The sequence below is a fragment of the Ochlerotatus camptorhynchus genome, unplaced genomic scaffold (assembly GCF_037179485.1).
Source record: "Ochlerotatus camptorhynchus isolate MF236.1 unplaced genomic scaffold, CSIRO-AGI_Acam_v1.1 ptg000357l, whole genome shotgun sequence".
Classification (NCBI taxonomy): Eukaryota; Metazoa; Arthropoda; class Insecta; order Diptera; family Culicidae; genus Ochlerotatus; species Ochlerotatus camptorhynchus.
In genome coordinates this window covers 3,668,939-3,687,119 of record NW_027040845.1, presented here as the reverse complement: position 1 = coordinate 3,687,119, position 18,181 = coordinate 3,668,939, and the positions used below count along the sequence as shown (strand labels likewise).

The window sequence follows — 18,181 nt, the reverse complement described above, 5'->3', positions numbered from 1 at the left end:
TCAAAAACGTTGTCAACCTCGTAAAAGCGCGAACTAACAAAAAAGCACATGCTTAGCTGTGCAACAATTGGCAAATTACCGTAGTTTGCTCCATAGGAGTTCAAAAGAGCTCTCAATAAAACACAAAAATTAAGCGATCATAATATAAGAGCAAAACGTTTCTCTATATTATAAATAAATATGTGTTAGATTCTCACCTAGCCGCGGGAAGAAACAGCAGACTGTTTCCAGAAAATAAAGTTTCCCCACTTTCAGTTCTAAGACATCCATCGAGGCGTTGGGACGTCGTCGGTTTCGCGCGGGCATTTCATCGTGCCTGATTGAATAGTAAATTCAAACCCGTGCTTAGTGAGTTTGCGTAAGTTGGTTTTGTTTTTTTTTTGTGTTACAAATTCTGAATGTCAAAGTCGATTAACGAGCAATTAGCAATTCATTCAAGCTTGGAGAAAACCGAAAGGGTCATGAGCATGACCGGTTGTGGTCGTAGTAAGGGAGCAGCGAAATCACTAGTGCAATTCGTGTGCGCTTTGTTTCTGGTGCTGTTGTTTGCAGTCAGCTGTATCTCCGGCGCAGACCTTCAAGGTGAGTGTACCTTCCGCTGGGAAACGACCATTAGTAATCGTATGTGAATCCCATACTCTGCCGACTGCCAATTGGGAACCGGTTTTGGGTTTAATCGTTTGAAGCGTGATAAGAAGTGTGTAAACTTGGATCGCAAAAAAACCGACTTATAACGAATTGCCATGTTTACTGCGAAGATGAATGGAACGAATGATTAATGTGGATGGATCCGCCTACATAGTTGAAGATATCGTAGGAGGTGTCGCGAGCATGAGATCTAGATCTGCATGCGACATCGACGTAAAAATTCAAATCGTGTTATATTTATAGATCAAATAAAATTTGAAAACGAAAGTGCTCTGGCGGCATGCTTCAAATGATTTATGATGTGAGGTGATGCCGTTTGATTCTCTATAAGGGGAAATTGTGTAAAACGCGCCGGCCGGGTAATGTGCCACCTTGATATTTGGCATGAAATTACATTTCGATCAACTTTTTACTGTTTCAGCAGGTAAAAAAAATACCAGTTTTGCTCTTAAATTTTTTTTTCGGGGAGCTTTATTCAATGGATTGGAAGAATTTTCATAGACTAAAATAAGAAAATTCTCAATAAATTTATATGAATCACCTTCATGATCTGTGAGAAAACAGAATGATTTTCGTTCACAAATTAGCGTTTTTGATAAATAAAATTCGAAGCTGAGCGAGGGGTGTTATGCACCGCATAGTTTGGTGCCACCTCAACAGCCGTTAGTGAAGGACCCAAATAAGGGGGATCTGACTGTGTACGACAATTGGCGAGGCATCATGTTACTGTGTATTGTTCTCAAAGTTCTGTGCAAAGTTATCCTGAATCGGATACAGGAGAAGATCGACGGGACTCTCCTACGGCAGCAGGCAGGATTCCGTGCCGGAAGATTTTGTGTGGACCATATTGTCACGCTCCGCAGAATCTGTGGGGCGCCCTGAGACGCAAGGGAGTCCCGGATAAAATCGTCAACCTCATCGAAGCGCAGTATGAGGCTTTCACGTGCAGAGTTCTGCATAACGGAGCCTTGTCCGATCCTATCCGGGTAGTCGCTGGTGTGAGACAAGGATGTATACTATCACCGCTACTGTTTCTCATCGTAATCGACGAGATCATGGTAGGTGCAATTGACCGTGTACCGAACCGTGGGCTGCTTTGGCAGCCTATCACCATGGAGCATCTCAACGACTTCGATTTGGCTGATGATGTTGCTCTACTAGCACAACGGCGCTCTGATATGCAGAGTAAGCTCAATGACCTAGCCGAACGCTCCTCTGCGGCGGGTCTCACCATCAACGTCAACAAGACCAAATCGTTGGATATCAACACGGGCAACCTTTCCAACTTTCCGGTAGCGGGGCAAGCAGTGGAGAAGGTCGAAAGTTTCCAATATCTTGGCAGCCAAATAGCGTCGGACGGTGGGACCAAGAGCGACATAGGTGCACGAATCAAGAAGGCTAGGGCTGCCTTTGCGAGTTTACGAAACGTATGGAGATCCAACCAGATAAGTCAACGCACCAAAATCCGAATTTTCAACTCGAACGTGAAATCTGTGTTGTTATACGCCAGCGAGACGTGGTGTGTATCAGCGGAGAACATTCAAAAGCTTCAGGTCTTTATCAACCGATGCCTGCGGTATATGATTCGTGCCTGGTGGCCTCACAACTGGATCTCGAATGCCGAGCTCCATCGTCGATGTCATCAGAAGCCGATAGCAACAGAAATTCGAGAGCGAAAGTGGAGGTGGGTCGGCCACACACTTCGACGGGGCGGAAACGAAATTTGCAAGCAAGCGCTGGATTGGAATCCGGCAGGACATCGCAGCAGAGGCAGACCCAGGAGCTCATGGCGGCGAAGCCTCAATAAGGAACTCTTTCACGTTGGCCCTTTGCACCGCTGGTGGTGCACAGGACCCTTAAGTAAAAAAAAAGTAAGTCAACAGCCGTTGGATTTTGAATCTAATAACGTAAAACAGGAGTTATGAAAAGTGGAACATTATGAATGCGTATTAAATGCATCTTAAATGTATACTATGGCCAAACACAATGTTCGGAACAATGCAAAATGTATGCAACCTACATAACATTGAGTTAAATCATATCATGTAATTAGGTGCACGGCGAATGAGAACACACCCACATTTGAGTTTAGTTTACTCATAAATCAAATAAAGTGCAGGAACTCAGCGATGAGTAAATTTGCCTAATGAATTTCCAAGTTTGTCCTGGAAAAAATCCCGAATATGAGAAAAGTAAAGATTGGATTCACTCTGTCTATTGGTACTACTCCTAGATTGAGTAAAATTTTCGTCAATTTGCATCATTTTCCAGCAGATTTTTTAGGTTTTCCACAGAAAAACATGAAGCAAATTTACTCTTCACTGAGTTCTTACCCTTTTCACGATTATGAGTAAACTAAACTCAAATTTGGGTCGTTTTCATTCGCCGTGTGGACACATAATACACTCAACAGTAGCGCAGGTTTTCCCGCAAAAAATAAAAATGCTATTTTGAGCAGTTTTTTTTTTTTGTAAAAGCATTTTCTTGGTGATAAATTTATTTTCATTAGACTAATGAATGCATTAAAATATAATGTAGGGTATACGTCCCTAACCTCGGTCTAATATGCAGCCATAGATTACGTTTTTAATCATAACTCATCAATTAATTTACCTGCAAACGATATTCTACTGCTAAATGGTATGCTTAGATATGCTTATCATGTCGTTTGCTATCAGGAACCGCAAAAAGTTGAAAAACTTACTTTTTTTAAGACAAAAACTCACCAGGGAAATGTATGTAATATCGGTCTATTGTCCCCAAATTGGGTCTATTTATGGATGCAACTTCGTCCTATCCTGTTTGATTCTCAAAAAAAACGCTCTTGGTAACGTTTTCTTATGTATTTTTTTTTATCACTATCACTGTTAACTTAATACTCTTCATTCCTCAAAACATTTCTTAGAGAAAATTTTACGAAAACTACATTAAATCACTCAAGTTAAAAATTAAAAATTAAAAATTTCGCTTATCGTCTTTCGACCGCAGAATATCTAAATCAAAACATTGTGATGTTCATTATACAGATTTGGCAGAAAAAATCTCCCTTCCTGTTCGTTCCTTATCATCCAAATGCAAACCACATTGTTGACGTTACTCTTATTGCTATATGCTGTCAAATGAATTTCATGGGCCAAAGTTAGGAACATAGAAAAGAAATGTGTCCCTAAAGTTGGGTCCATGATTTACTTGTGAAAACGTTGTTAAACAATTAAAATAAACATAAAATATTCAAACAGTAACTGTGAGTTTTACGTCTAGTGTGTATTATCAGGTAATTCCATTCAATAAATGCCATAATCAGGCCATTTGATGATCGTCAGTGCAACCTTCCCATCTTAACCTTAGAAGTCATGGCGGCTAAAAACTCCGAACAGAGTGATATTCTCAACCAGTTTTATTACTTACGAGAGCTGAAAATGTATTGAAATGTTGTGATATAAATTGATTTGTGTGTGGTACACATTTATCAATCATCAGTGATCAATATTTTCCTTATTTTTTGTGTAATATTCCTTAATTAATTATTTATTTGCGTGATAGGCCGAATGAAAGGACTAGACCCACATTACATACCGTAACCCTATATTTTTGATCTATAAGTAGTGAAAATCGATCATTTCCTTAGGAAGCGCGTATTACCCTACGGTCCCCTACATTTGCCGGCTTGATAGGAATTTGAGAGCATTAACGTGTCAGATTTAATACCAGCACTTAATTCAAAGACGAGGACATCTGGGCGAAATATTTGGGACTAGCAAAATATTAAGTGCCACAGTTCCAGGAATAGTTTTGATGAACCTGAAAGCATTCGATGAGGAAATTATTCAAGTTTTCGTATGTTAGCATCGATCAAATTGCACAATATCGTAGGTGGTACGAATTCAAAACTATTAAGAGCAAGACGGATATCTATTACTGGACAGATAGTAAATAGGACATAACTACTATCTCCCCTATAAAGACATATCCCTCTCCAATAGTTAAGGATTGTCCTGGCCACGTCCTTGCAAGTGGTAGGGATACGACCCCTCATAAATGTCTCGGTCATTTAGGAATTATACCCACGGGAGTGAAAATAATTAAACTACCTCTTCTCCTGTAGGTACAAAACTCCTGTCTTTTCAACTTGAATCATAATCAATTACACATTACAACAATAACAACAGAATAATGCAAATATGTAAAATCAACCTTTATTAAATGTATTCCCAATTAAACATTCCGCATAGCGATAATAAATATTAGTAAAAACGGCTTACCATATTGCCATTCTTAAACCAGTGTCTGAGCGTTTATTTTTTAATAGCGGAAACATCTTGAATTTTCTGCATTTACCAATACCGCCCTGCATCCGTCTAATACCAAACCAAACTCCCTCACTTCTAGATAGAGCTGGAATTAGGCCCTAACAGATTTAATGAACAATGACTTCTCTCGAACGATTGAGAACGATGTCGTAAAAACGCCTATGAAGTGCAGTGAGGTTACTCGACATGACAACCGAAATGTTTTTCAAAACCAAATTCAGCGTTTCCCAATATGTCATCCGTGCCCATACATTGGTAAAATACGAAAAGTAGTATCTACAAAAGGAAACTTCGAACTACAGTATAGTGATACTGCTAAGGACGATGGTGCATTGAAACACTGTTTACTGTTGACAAAAAAAAACTACAAGGAACAGCCCTATTGGGTTGTACGCAATGGTGACGTAGGACCAACAATCAATACGAAACTAACGATTTTAAATTGGCTCATCACTTTAGTAGCCTATTGCAAGGCCTATTGGTCCCAAGCAAACGATTAACGTACCCTATTCTAGTTGAAATTTTATTACTACACTATGTTTGTTTTGATTCGCTATGAAAGTTTGACAGATAACATCAGGGGTGTGTGGATTCATGCAGACATGTTCAGAAATTTAACTAATTTGGAAAATCTTCGAGGCCCTGAAAAGGACCGATGGTAATACAGGCTTAAAGCTTTTGGAAGATGATGATGACGTGTAGGTAGCTGGATCAGCAAATCGACAGCACAATCCCATATTCTTAGCTTTACCGCAGAGATGCCAGATCTACGGAAATCTCCGTAGATATACGGATTTTACAAATTTTTGCGGAAATACGGATCCGTAGGCAAAATCTACGGAATTCGGTACAGTTTCTACGGATTTTTCTTCAGTGTACGTCTCCCTTCAGAATCGAATTTTACAATCTAGAGTATAATCTGATTCTGAAGGGAAAGAAGCAATATACCCCTGCAACCTGTCAACCGTTTTCTTGCTCACTTATCCGCTCTTTGATAGAATAATTTGGCGTTGACGGCGACGCTGTAGCTCTTCCCTCCTATGAAATATCCCATAAGCAAACGTCATACCAACAATCAATTCGAAACTAACGATTTTAAATTGGCTCACCACTTTAGTAGCCTATTGGTCCCAAGCAAACGATTAACGTACCCTATTCTAGTTGAAATTCTATTACTACACTATGTTTGTTTTGATTCGCTATGAAAGTTTGACAGATAACATCAGGGGTGTGTGGATTCATGCAGAACATGCAGGGGTGAGTGAAATAGCTTGGGACTGCTTGGGACCGTTGTTCTGGTACTGAGTGAGCCAAAAATAATAATGATTTTCTTCGGGACCCAGTGGTCTTAGAGTTACCTCTATGGTCATACTGTCCGTGAAACATGGCATATCTTCACTCCGCCGAAAGTCCCCATATTATACTGTCAATCTTTGCTTGAAGAGAAATGTTTTCGACGGTGCCGTTTGAAGGTGAATAAAAGTCGTGTCGAGACCAGTCTTGTAAGCGGTCACCGTAGTCGACACATTTTCTATGATAATCGACTGCCTTTGCTTCCGACACTTGCAAAACAAGCTTTCAAATTACAGTACAAAACTAAAATGTCATATGACAGGCTCTGTCATACGACATTGTCGCTGAAGGCCGTCACGAATGTATATATTTTAGTTTTTCTCATAATAAGAGCTGCTAATGTTATGCTTGTGTGAATTCTGAAAATAGCAAGCAACGATGTCCTAGTTATTATGGTCAGATCAGAAATGGTTTAATTTACACCAAATTGAGGAATTAGAACGAAATCACATATGTCATATGATAGTTATTTGATAATTTTCTTTTTGCTCGAATGTTGTTCAACCGTTTGCGTTATGTAAGAGAGACGACGCTCTCTTCCCCGTCAGCTCGATGATGATCAGGCCTTCAACGTGTTCATCAAAAAGCACATAATCCATAAGTCTTCGTACTTGTCCGGCTTTATAAAGGAAACTACGGTTAAAGCGTGGCTTTCTTATTAGATTACGACACCACTGTACCACCGCTACGGGATCACAATTGATCAGATCGCCAAAGATGGTCTTGAAACCCCTGCAGTGGCTCCTCAAATTGAGCTGGAAACCATTGCCGTGGATAATGAGACAGAATTGCTGTTTGGGCAACAGGAAACGCACTTTGGAATGAGGACAAATGCCTGGAGATCGCTCCCGCGCAAAACAGGGTTCCTCTGTCATTAATATATGACGAGCACGGCGTGAAATATTTCATGATAGCATCCAGTGAAACTGGTCGTCAAGACAGGCGTGTGGCCAAACCACAACATTTGTTGTATATGACAATGAAAGTTCTTCGCCTTAGAGTTTCCGAAGGCTTGCGATGCATTTTTAAGTTCTGGGGACCGTAAACATCACTCGTGTCAACCTTAAGGACCGCCTTATTCATGGAGCAGTGCATTGAGCGAAATCTATCCTTCCTCTAATCAATACCGAATTCAGTACAGTATTGGCAACAAAGGAAGAGAAATTTGTTCACCATGATGCGACAATTGGGAAAGCCTACGATGTTCCTCCCACTCAGTGCAAATGAGATGAAGTGGCCCTATTTGTTGAATCTTTTGTCAGAATTGTCAGAAGGACACAATGGCAATGACTTAACAGATCCCATCCAGGAATTGACTGCACTACAAAGAGCAACTCTGGTCAATGATGATCCAGACACGTGCTGTGTGTACTTCATCAAGCTGGTTGACACTATTGAATTTCAGCACCGTGGAAGTCCTCACGCGCACATCTTTCTATGGCTTAACAAGGATCCCCGGGAAGCAATTAGTGAAAGAATGCCAAAAACTACAGGTGCAACAGGATCATGGTATTCATGCCTGTACTACGATCGGCCCTTTTCAGGGTCATCAAGCTTTTCCGAAAGAGTTAAATTTCTGAACATGTCCCAAATAAAAGTCACATCAAAAGCTTCTTTTCAAGGCAATCATAGTCATACTAAAGTGTACAAACAGAGAGAACCCCGATAAAATGCCTATTCCTACACAAAACACAAGTCCTGCTGCAGTTAACAAATAACATTTATTATATAAGACCACGTAGTCCGACGTCACCATTGCGTACAACCCCAGAGGACTGTCCATAGTAGTTTTTCAAAAGTTCTTTCATCGATTTATCATTTAACGTAAAATATCACCTTCGACTAAAAAAATCCGTAGAAATCCGTAGATTTGAATAAGTCTACGGAATTGCATAGAAAAAAATCTGGCATGTTCAATGATTGGGCACTCGCAAGATCTCGGCCCGTCTGCTGCTGGACAGGGGTTCAACTGGTGTCTGCGACAGGTTGGAAGGCCGCAGAACATCAGTGTCCACCCAGCTAAAGCTCCTCCCCTTTTTATTTTTTTTCTCGTTAAACTCCTTCTTTCAACAAGTTGGTAAATCTAGGCCTTTAGCAGAAACACGCTTAACACTTTTTTCAGTGAATTTATGATCCTGTTTCACGTTATGGTTCTTCTCTATGACTGTTCAGAAAAATTAGTACTCTTATTTATTTTCTCTACTGCGCTAAATCAAACGAAAAGAAATAAGAAGGGATGTCACTTACGTGCTTGAATAATTGAAAATTCGATAAATATTTAATCGAATAGCTGAACAAATCTTGGACTTTTAGGCATCCCTAGATAATAGTGTAATTTTAGGTTTTTTCGTGGTCCTTCGAAAATGTCGAATAGCAGAATTGCAACCAGCAAGTGTAACCCAAGAACCAAAAGCGGTGCGATGCTAGTTTTCATTGCTATGACGACGACTGAATTAAGGGGTTTAGAATGCAGAGGGGTGAACGTCAATTCTCTTAATCGATTTCCTCTTTTGATGACCATGGCTTCAATAAGCTATTTCGCACTATTTCTGCTATGCTCTTCTATCATCCAGAACAACAAACGTATCAATGAATGTGTTTGCCGTCGAGTTATTAACGAAACAGAATGTCGATGAAGAGAATCGATCAAAATCACTTGCACCCCTGATTCCAAGTTTGGTTACAAGATTACAACTCTGGAGAGCATTTTGTGTGGTCGTTAGGGGCGTGTAGTTTTGAATATGGCGATGAGTGTGCAAAATGTTACGCAATTGTATCCTCCCTATTCGCACACACCCGGAGGCGAATGCCACTGATGACAATGTTTGGACGCTTTTGGACAGTGCTTGACATTTACCACTTTGTCGATAGTTTCTTCACAGACAAACAGACATAACACTTTAAATATTTCTCGCTGTAAAACATCGTCGCTAAAACATTGCCGCCATCTGTTGAGTACACTATGGTGGGTAATACGCAGAACAGATGGCGGTAGTGTGTGAACGTCAAACGTAAGGGAATTGACTATGCGCGCCACAAGTGGCGGTACTACCAACTAAGATACTTCTAAATTTACCGTTAAATGCTTTTTCGATGAACAACTTGCGAGTGTTATGTCTGTTTGTCTGTGGTTTCTTGTTAAAAATCAACAATCGGTACTATCGATGCGTAGAAATATTTCTGATCGATTGATAATAAAATTATTGAAATTGGTCCAGGGGCAGCTGAGTTATTAACGTTCAAAATCTTTCAAAATTTCGTTACATGTTCCATTTTCGGTTTTCACAAAGTGTACCCCCATATCCTCCTCCTCCTAGTCCTACGTCAAAACATCTGATGCAGGTGAATAGTGGGGGGTTTTTCTTGGAGAAATTCTATTCTATCAAAGAGAGCCAAATGGAGTGGACCCATTGGATCGAGAATATTTTCTTCAGGCATAGGCATAGAGTGCTCGTGAATTCCTGATCCTTTCAACTACAAAACACATATTAATTGTCTCTTTCATTACCCGCACAATTTCAGTATCCAACACAACCAACATCAATGATGGGACTCCGGATGCGCCGTACGAAACGCAAACGGCTCAATGTACCATTACTTCCGGTGAGGTGGAAGCCAGTGCTCAGGCAACCATCAGTAAAACCCTAGTCGGCGTGTGCGGTACCGAAGAAATGTTGGTGGCATTCAGAACGCTCGAGGCAACACTACTTCTGGAGCTGTCGAATATTCGCAAGATGATTCGAGATCCGTACTACAATCCATCGCCAATGACACCTTCCGAGTATAGGGCCGTCGTACGGACTACAACTCAGATCGGAACGAATACCGGCACTAAGCTGACCTCGGTACAGGAGCCACCTGCACCGGTACCGACTACCAGCACTACTACACCCACTAGCAAGCCGGGGGGAGGAGCCACCGATGTGTTCTTTCCACCTGACGATGACGACGAAGACAGTCGATTCTCGTTCAAACCAAACCGAGACATGGTGAAGGAGCTACCAGGCGGAAACCGAAAACCAGTGGCACCAATAATTCGATTCGACAAGGACGGCATTCCGGGAAAGTCTTCCAATACGCCCGCACTTAATTTCAAGCCGATCGATAAACCGGTGCAGACCAGGTTCCTCACGTAAGTACCTATTTTCTGCTTTCAACCATGATTTCAACATTTCCTGTTCCGTAGTGACAACTTTAGGATGCTTACGGAGTTCGTGCTTCATTATTGCTCAGTATCTTTCGATCGGCCGCAATTCCGGTGTGTTTGGGGGATTGAGATCTTTCGGCACGCAATTGACCCCGTTCGTTTTGTACCACTCCAGAACTTCCTTGCAGTAGTGACAAGAGGCTAGATCCGCCTAAAAAAATGTAGGAACATTGTGTGTTTATTCAAGCACTCATTCATGTAGACTTGGCCATTTACGGTTACACTTGCTGTTTTCTGAGGGACTCTAAAACATCTAACTTGTCTTTCACAGTCACTGGTTTTCCGGAATTTGTTTGAAGTCCGCTTTTACGTATGTTTCATCGTCCATGATATAGTAGTGTGGTTTTGTCAACATTTGTGTGTACAGCTTACGTGTCCACTAGAGTGATGCAGAATTTGAAATTTTCGCTCCACAATACTTAAACGATTCCAAATCGGATCCTGACTAACCTCTCAAAATTTGAACCCATTTGGTGAGTAGCTGAGATGGCACAAACCATTTGAAGTTTGTATGGGAATTACTATGGTAAAACCAAGATTTTTGTTCATTTCCATATCGGTCTGCTTCAAAAGCTTTCAATTGTAATTGTAGGAAATTTTCCCAGCTAAAACTTTGCTGAAGACCACTTTTTGATTAAATGATCGAAAGTTATCAATGGTACAATGCGCTGATGTCTTATGATCATGCTCAATCAACTGCTCAGCAGGCAACATTAGTGTTTCTGGGGCGTTGAATATGACACAAAAATCATGGCTACTATGTCACACTGCAAAATACAGTGTTGCCTACAGAGCAGCTGCTTGATCATGTCATAAGTTTACCAATCTCTTAAATAACTAATAACTTTTTCCTGTCTCGTTTTACATAGAAACGATCTTCAGCAAAGTTGTAGCTGAGAAAATTTTCTAAAAGAATGGCTATCGAACTGTTTTGCAGCTCAATATGGAAAAGACTAGAAGGCAATGAACAAAAAGTTGAGATTTCCCATAGTAATTTACATGTAAACTTCAAATGGCTTTTGCGAATTCTGTTTCTAACCAAATGAGTTGTAACTTTGAAAGGCTAATCAGGACACGACATGAAACCATTTAAGCACTGTGGAGTGAAAAAGTCAAATTTTGCATCAGTCTAGTGTCCACGTTCTAGCTGTCCTATTCTGTCGTTCATTGCGGTTTGGTGCTTTCCCTTGAATGAACGTATTCGTTTCTGCACGCAACATTTGGTCAAGTGCAGTTTTTTCGCGACTTCCCGAACGGAATAGTTGGGTTTGCGTTTTAAGGCAGCAACCACTCGCTTGTGATCTTCAACGCAGTACGGAACACTTTTTCTTGCACTCCTTGCTCCCGAAACGTTTTATGACACGAGAAACAGTAGATTGTTGGATTCCCAACATCTTTCCGATGGAGGGGGTGACCCCGGCGTAGTGGTTAACATCCATACCTCTCACGCCAAAGTCACGAGTTCAAATCTCACCCCCCGACAAGTCACGAATGACCCAAGAGTGTTAAAGTGACTATAATAAAAAAAAAAAAAAAAAAAAAATCTTTCCGATGGCTCGGTGCGAAAGATGTGGGTTGTTGAGGTGAGTGTGCAAAATTTTCTCGCACACGCGCTATTCCTTCGACTCCATTTTCAAAACTTCTATAAATTTCACAATGATATTCATGCAGTGTAAACAATATACGCTGAGGCCATCTCACCCAAAATTTCATTAAAATTAACCCAAAGCGCAAAATGTTACAGCTTTTTGAAATTGATGCAATTTAACAGTGGACACCCTTTACTACATTCTCAACACTTTTTGCATGCAAGTGATAGGTTTGAGCAATTGGTTAAATCGTACTCTTGATTGTTAGAAAGAACCGGAACAGCAAAGTTTAAAAGTAGAATGGATTTTATTTAACGACTAGCTTGAGTGGAGTCTTGAACAGGAATGAAAAGTTTTTCACCGTTGTTTATTTAAGAAAACTTAGGTTGCTAGGGGTGACGTTCGGTCTCCAAGGAGGTGATCAGCACACTGCGTTACCGATTTACTCCAACACCCCCCCTGAATCGGTCAGTCCTAGGAGGGTCCTCAGTTCGCGGAAACGTCCAGGTTCCAGGGGCTTGGTGAACGTGTCCGCTATTTGGTTTGCTGTATCAATTGCTTCGATTTGAAGTCTTCCTTGTGCCACATGGTCGCGCAAAAAATGGTGCTTTACATCGATGTGCTTGACACGCTTGCTTTCGGTGTTTGTGGCCATTGCAATGCACCCACGGTTGTCTTCGTACACCTTGAATGCCGTGTCCGGTCGAACTTGCTTCAGGTCTTCAAGGATTCCGTGCAGCCACAGCCCTTCGGAGGCCGCGGTACTTAAAGCTGCATACTCGGCTTCACACGACGACAGTGCAACGGTTTGTTGCTTGCGGCTTGCCCAAGACACGGTGTTCCCAAAGACCTTAAAGACGAAGCCACTAACGGATTTCCTATCCTCAGCATCCGATGCCCAGTCAGCGTCTGCGTACCCGACAAGTGCCTCGGCGTCGTCGTTTTGCTTGTACTGGAGCTTCAAGTTCTTCGTTCCCTTCACGTAACGGACCACTCTCTTCAGGGCTTGCCAGTGGGCCTCATCAGGTTGAACTTGGAAGCGCCCTAGGTATCCAACAGCGTAGCATATGTCCGGTCGAACACACAGCATCGTATACATCAGGCTGCCCAGCAATTGACGGTATGGATGCGACACAGGATTCGCAGCTTGTGGTGGCAGGAAACAGCCTTTCTCCATTGGGGTTTTGACATGGTTACAGTCTTGCATGCCGAACTTCGTCAGCACACGGTCCACAGCAGCTTCTTGCGCCAGGTACATGCATCCGGTGGCGCGGTCGTATCGGATCTTCATTCCAAGGAAATGATTAACCACGCCGCAATCCGTCATCTGGAGCTTCTTGGAAAGAGCACGCTTGATCTCCTTCACCAGGTCCAGTCGATCGCCAGCAATGAGCAAATCGTCCACGTAGATGATTATGTATACCCCCCCTCGATCGTCGATCCTGGTATATAGACAGTAATCATGCCGGGAACGGGTAAAGCCGAAATCCAGTAGAAGGTCGTTTAGCTTGTTGTTCCAACAGCGGGGGCTTTGCTTGAGTTCGTACAGCGATCGATCCAGCTTGCAAACGAAGTTCGGCGGTGCTGCAACTCCTTCGGGTATGGCCATGTAGACGTCTTCTTCAAGCTCACCGTAGAGGAATGCGGTCTTCACATCGAGTTGGTGAACGTGCATCCTTCGGTGGGTTGCTACAGCAAGAACGGTTCGTATCGTGGCTAACTTTGCTACGGGGGAATATGTTTCGTTGTAGTCGACTCCGGGCTTCTGTTGGAATCCCTTCGCCACCAAGCGCGCCTTGTAACGGATCGGTTCGCCATGCTCGTCCGGCTTGATTCGGAAGACCCATTTCGATTTGAGCGGAACCACACCAGCAGGGCATCTCACCAATCGCCAAGCATGGTTGTCCGCTAGCGACTGCAGTTCCTCACGGACCGCTTGCTGCCAAAGAGCTTCGTCGGCTCGTCCAGCGATCTCCTTGTACGAATCCGGGACATCGAAGATCGAACGCTCGGCCTCATCTCGTCCAACGGAACCGTCAAATAGTACATCGGAAACGTTATGGGGAACATCTGCAGAATGGGATTGCGCGGCAGTGAAAATTTTTCCAACCAGAAATTCTTTCAACTTACCGGGTTGTCTGCGCTCCCGTTCGCTGCGCCTCGGGGTTTCCATTTCGAGGTTTGAACCACGGTCTAGTTGCGAAGGGAGCGCTCCGGTTTCTTCAACACCGTCGTCTTCAACCTCGCCTTCTTCATCATCAGTCAGGATGTCGTCATGTTGAGCCACCAGCGGCTCATCGGGTTGAACGGACTGTTCAGGGGTTTGCACGTCTTCCTCATCTTGATCCTCGAACTCGTACGGAGCAACAACCAAAGGAGTTTCGTCACGGATCTGGGTGGCAAACGGAAAACTGTTTTCATCGAACTTGACATCTCTGGCTAGGAATAACTGCTTCTTCTCTTTGTTCCACAGGCGGTAGGCGTTCGGCGCATAGCCGATCATCACAGCAGGCTTGCTTTTCGGATCCAGTTTCTTCCTCTGTGCCGTGGACACCCAAGCAAATGCTTTACAGCCGAACACACGTAGTTTACTAACGTCCGGCTTGTGACCAGTCCACATTTCCGCAGGAGTCTTCCAATCAGATACCGCGGTGGTTGGACTTCTGTTCGTCAGGTATACCGCCGCTAGAACCGCTTCATTCCACAGATTCTTCGGAGTTTGGGCTTCAATCAGCATCGCACGCACCTTTTCGACGATTGTCCGATTGAACCGTTCGGACACTCCATTCTGCTGTGGTGTGTACGCTGCGGTTGGCTCGACTTGGATCCCCTTGGAAACGTACCAATCACGCTGGTCATTGGAGCAATACTCGCGCCCTTGGTCGACAGTCAGCTTCGAAATCGAATGTCCCAGAGCGGCACTCGCCATGGCCTCGTACTCTCGAAACTTCTGGAACACCTCGGACTTCTTCTTGATGGGATATACTACTGCAAAGTGCGTGTAATCATCAATAAAGGTGACGAAGTACCGAGAATCATCCCAAGCCGCTGATGTAATTGGACCGCACACATCGGAGTGCACTCGTTCTAGAGGTCTTGTAGCACGGACTCTAGTACCCGTGAATGGTTCTCGGCACTGCTTTCCGAGAACACAAACATCACAAAAATCCAATTTATCTGGTTTCTCGGGAATACCTGTTACCATGCCATGCTTCGCGAGTGTCTGCAAACTCTTGCTCCCCAAATGAGCCAGTCGACGATGCCACAGGTTACCAGTCACAGCTCCACACATGTTGGCCGCCACCGTATCGACACGGAGATCGAGCTCGTAAAAATCGCCCCGCATGGGACATCTCGCAATCAGGTCACGACCTTGCTTCATGATCGCTTCCTTTTTCGTGAATGTGACATCAAGATCCGCTTTTGCCATCTTCTTCACAGATAGCAAGTTCGCTCGAAGATCTGGTACGAAGAGGACGTTCTTCAAGCTGATATAGTTACCTTCCTTGTTGACGCCGTTGATCGTGCCACTGTGCCGGGAAATCAGGGATTGATCATCCTTCGCCACGTTTATGACGACAGGGTGCTTCAGCTTCGTGAGGTCGGCGAAACAGTGCTTCACATTCACAAGGTGGTCCGAGGCTCCGGAATCCAGCTTAAAGGAAACTGCTCCCTCGTCCTTTGTTTGGGAGCATATCCCGGTCATAAAAGCCACCGCCTTACCTCCAGCAGCAGCGTTAGCTTCAGCGCGCCCATCTGTCTTCAACTTCACACGACAGTCCTTGGCCTTGTGCCCCTTCTTCTGGCAACGGTTACACTTTCCGGTGAACTTACCAGGCTTCTGCTTCGATCCTTGGAATGCTGCAGGTTTCTCTTGGCAGGAATCCGCTGCCCGGTCGGTTTTCTTGAGCTCCTCGGCAAGAAGGCGCTCGCGAACAACATCCAGTTTTAGGTTTTCCTCAATCCTCACCTAGATTTTCCAGTGCCGTAACCAACGGATCGAACGACTCGGGAAGGGTAGCAAACAGCTGGGACACAATATCGTTCTCTTCAAGCTTCGCTCCGGCCAGCTTCAGTTGTCGGATCAGCTCTTCGAAGGTTTTCAGGTGATCTTTCACAGACGAACCTTCCATCATTCGTAGCTTCGCAAGTTGCTTCCTGACGAATGTCTGCGACGAGACGGACTTCTTGGCGTAGGCGGATTCAAGGCTCATCCACATCTCCTTGGACGTCTCCTTGTCCCGCACCAAATGCAGCAAATCGTCATGAACAAATGACGTCAGCAGGAACGCCGCCTTACCGTCATCTTCCTGGAACTTCGTGAGCTCGGCCGCTTCCATCGGAGGATCCTTCTTGATGATATCCAACAGCTTCACGGACTTCAGATACTTCTCCACTCGAAATTGCCAATTGTCGAAACCGGTGCCCGAGAACTGCGGGATCCCGTGGACCAAATCCTTGCGTGAGTCGCCCATAACCTCTTGATTGTTAGAAAGAACCGGAACAGCAAAGTTTAAAAGTAGAATGGATTTTATTTAACGACTAGCTTGAGTGGAGTCTTGAACAGGAATGAAAAGTTTTTCACCGTTGTTTATTTAAGAAAACTTAGGTTGCTAGGGGTGACGTTCGGTCTCCAAGGAGGTGATCAGCACACTGCGTTACCGATTTACTCCAACACGTACTGTATAAGTACAAATGTGGGCCAAAGTCTGCCACCTCCTATAACACAATATTTTTAGTATGCAACATAAACAGATTTCCAATATGATGAATTACCTATAAATTACAATGTGCAGTAAAGATTCGATCGAAAACTATCATAATGGTAACTCTAACCTCTAGAATAAATTCCGAAGTAGCTATGTAAAATTCTCATAGTAATAATTAACCAACATATTGTGTTCAGTGTAGGTCAGTTTGGCGTGCTTGGTTCAGTAAAATATGGAATAGGAACTCTCTAAACTACAAACTTCAAGTAGTTTCTATGTTGATGTAGATTTGTCAACAATGACACGCTTTGCCTGAAAGGCTTCAAAACATACGCCTTCAATGTCTACACTGAAAAAAAATCATAGTTAGCAATACTATTTAGCAGAAAACAGCAATTTGCAATAATGCGGTGGTTAAAACCGTTAAATATACTTACTAGAAAAGCGATTAAGAAAACCATTGCATTGAGCATTGCAGTTAAGGGCCTTATAATTCTGAACGCTAGAAATATTCAATAGTAATTTTACCCATGTCTCAAATGAACTTTCGCTTGTTTCAGAGGTGGACTGCGGGACTACGAGGTGTACCGGTTCAACAATACCGTCATTTCCAGCGGAGAAACCAAGGTGTTTAAATATTTCTGGAAAATCGAACACTTCACCGAACGCCTGCAGTCTAATGTGAGCACCCTGACCAGTCCGGTGTTTGTAATATCGGGACTCAATTTGCGCATAAAGGCGACGCTGAACCACGACGGGAAGGACAATATGTATCTACAGGTGGACCAACTATCGCCGATGGATGACGAGCTGCGGAAGAGACCGAACGTCATTCTTCAGGAAGGATCCCTCTACGACGCGGTGGAAACGAAAAAGTTCCTCCGACACAAAATCATTCTGATGAATCAGGTATAGTTCGGATCAATGAGACCGCATGGCGTGTGGTTTAACTTTTGGTATTTATTGTTACAGGGTGTGCCATTTAGTGATCTTAATTCTCAAGAGTTTTGGAACACCAACACCGGATTCACCATCCCTTTCCGGGCATTGCTAACCAATTCCTACTTGAAGCAGGACAAAATACTTGTCGAAGTTGTAATCTACCTGTAAGCCCTACAACCAATTGCAATTTGCGTCTGGATATAATGGATATAATTCGTCGGATGTAATTCAATATAATATGTATGACTTAATAGATTATCACTTCTAACAACTGTAAACGTGTGTTAAGTACTAAATAAAAATATAAAAAAAAACTTTCGTATCGTAATTGTGTATCATTGTCAAAAAACAAGTAGAAAACCCGAAAGGAAAATTGTCTCTAAAATGTACAACTGAACAAACTATCTACACACGCAACAAAAA

The 18,181-nt window shown here is 43.1% G+C and overlaps 1 protein-coding gene across 1 annotated transcript; it reads left to right on the top strand.

The window, feature by feature from the left end:
* The first annotated feature begins 287 nt into the window (after positions 1–287).
* Positions 288–17,969, top strand: LOC135709255 (uncharacterized). Its single transcript, XM_065231555.1, has 4 exons — positions 288–582; positions 9,834–10,443; positions 17,377–17,725; positions 17,789–17,969. Exons 1-4 carry the CDS (start codon positions 399–401, stop codon positions 17,924–17,926), a joined length of 1,281 nt encoding a protein of 426 aa, XP_065087627.1. The 5' UTR covers positions 288–398; the 3' UTR covers positions 17,927–17,969.
* Positions 17,970–18,181: the final 212 nt, after the last annotated feature.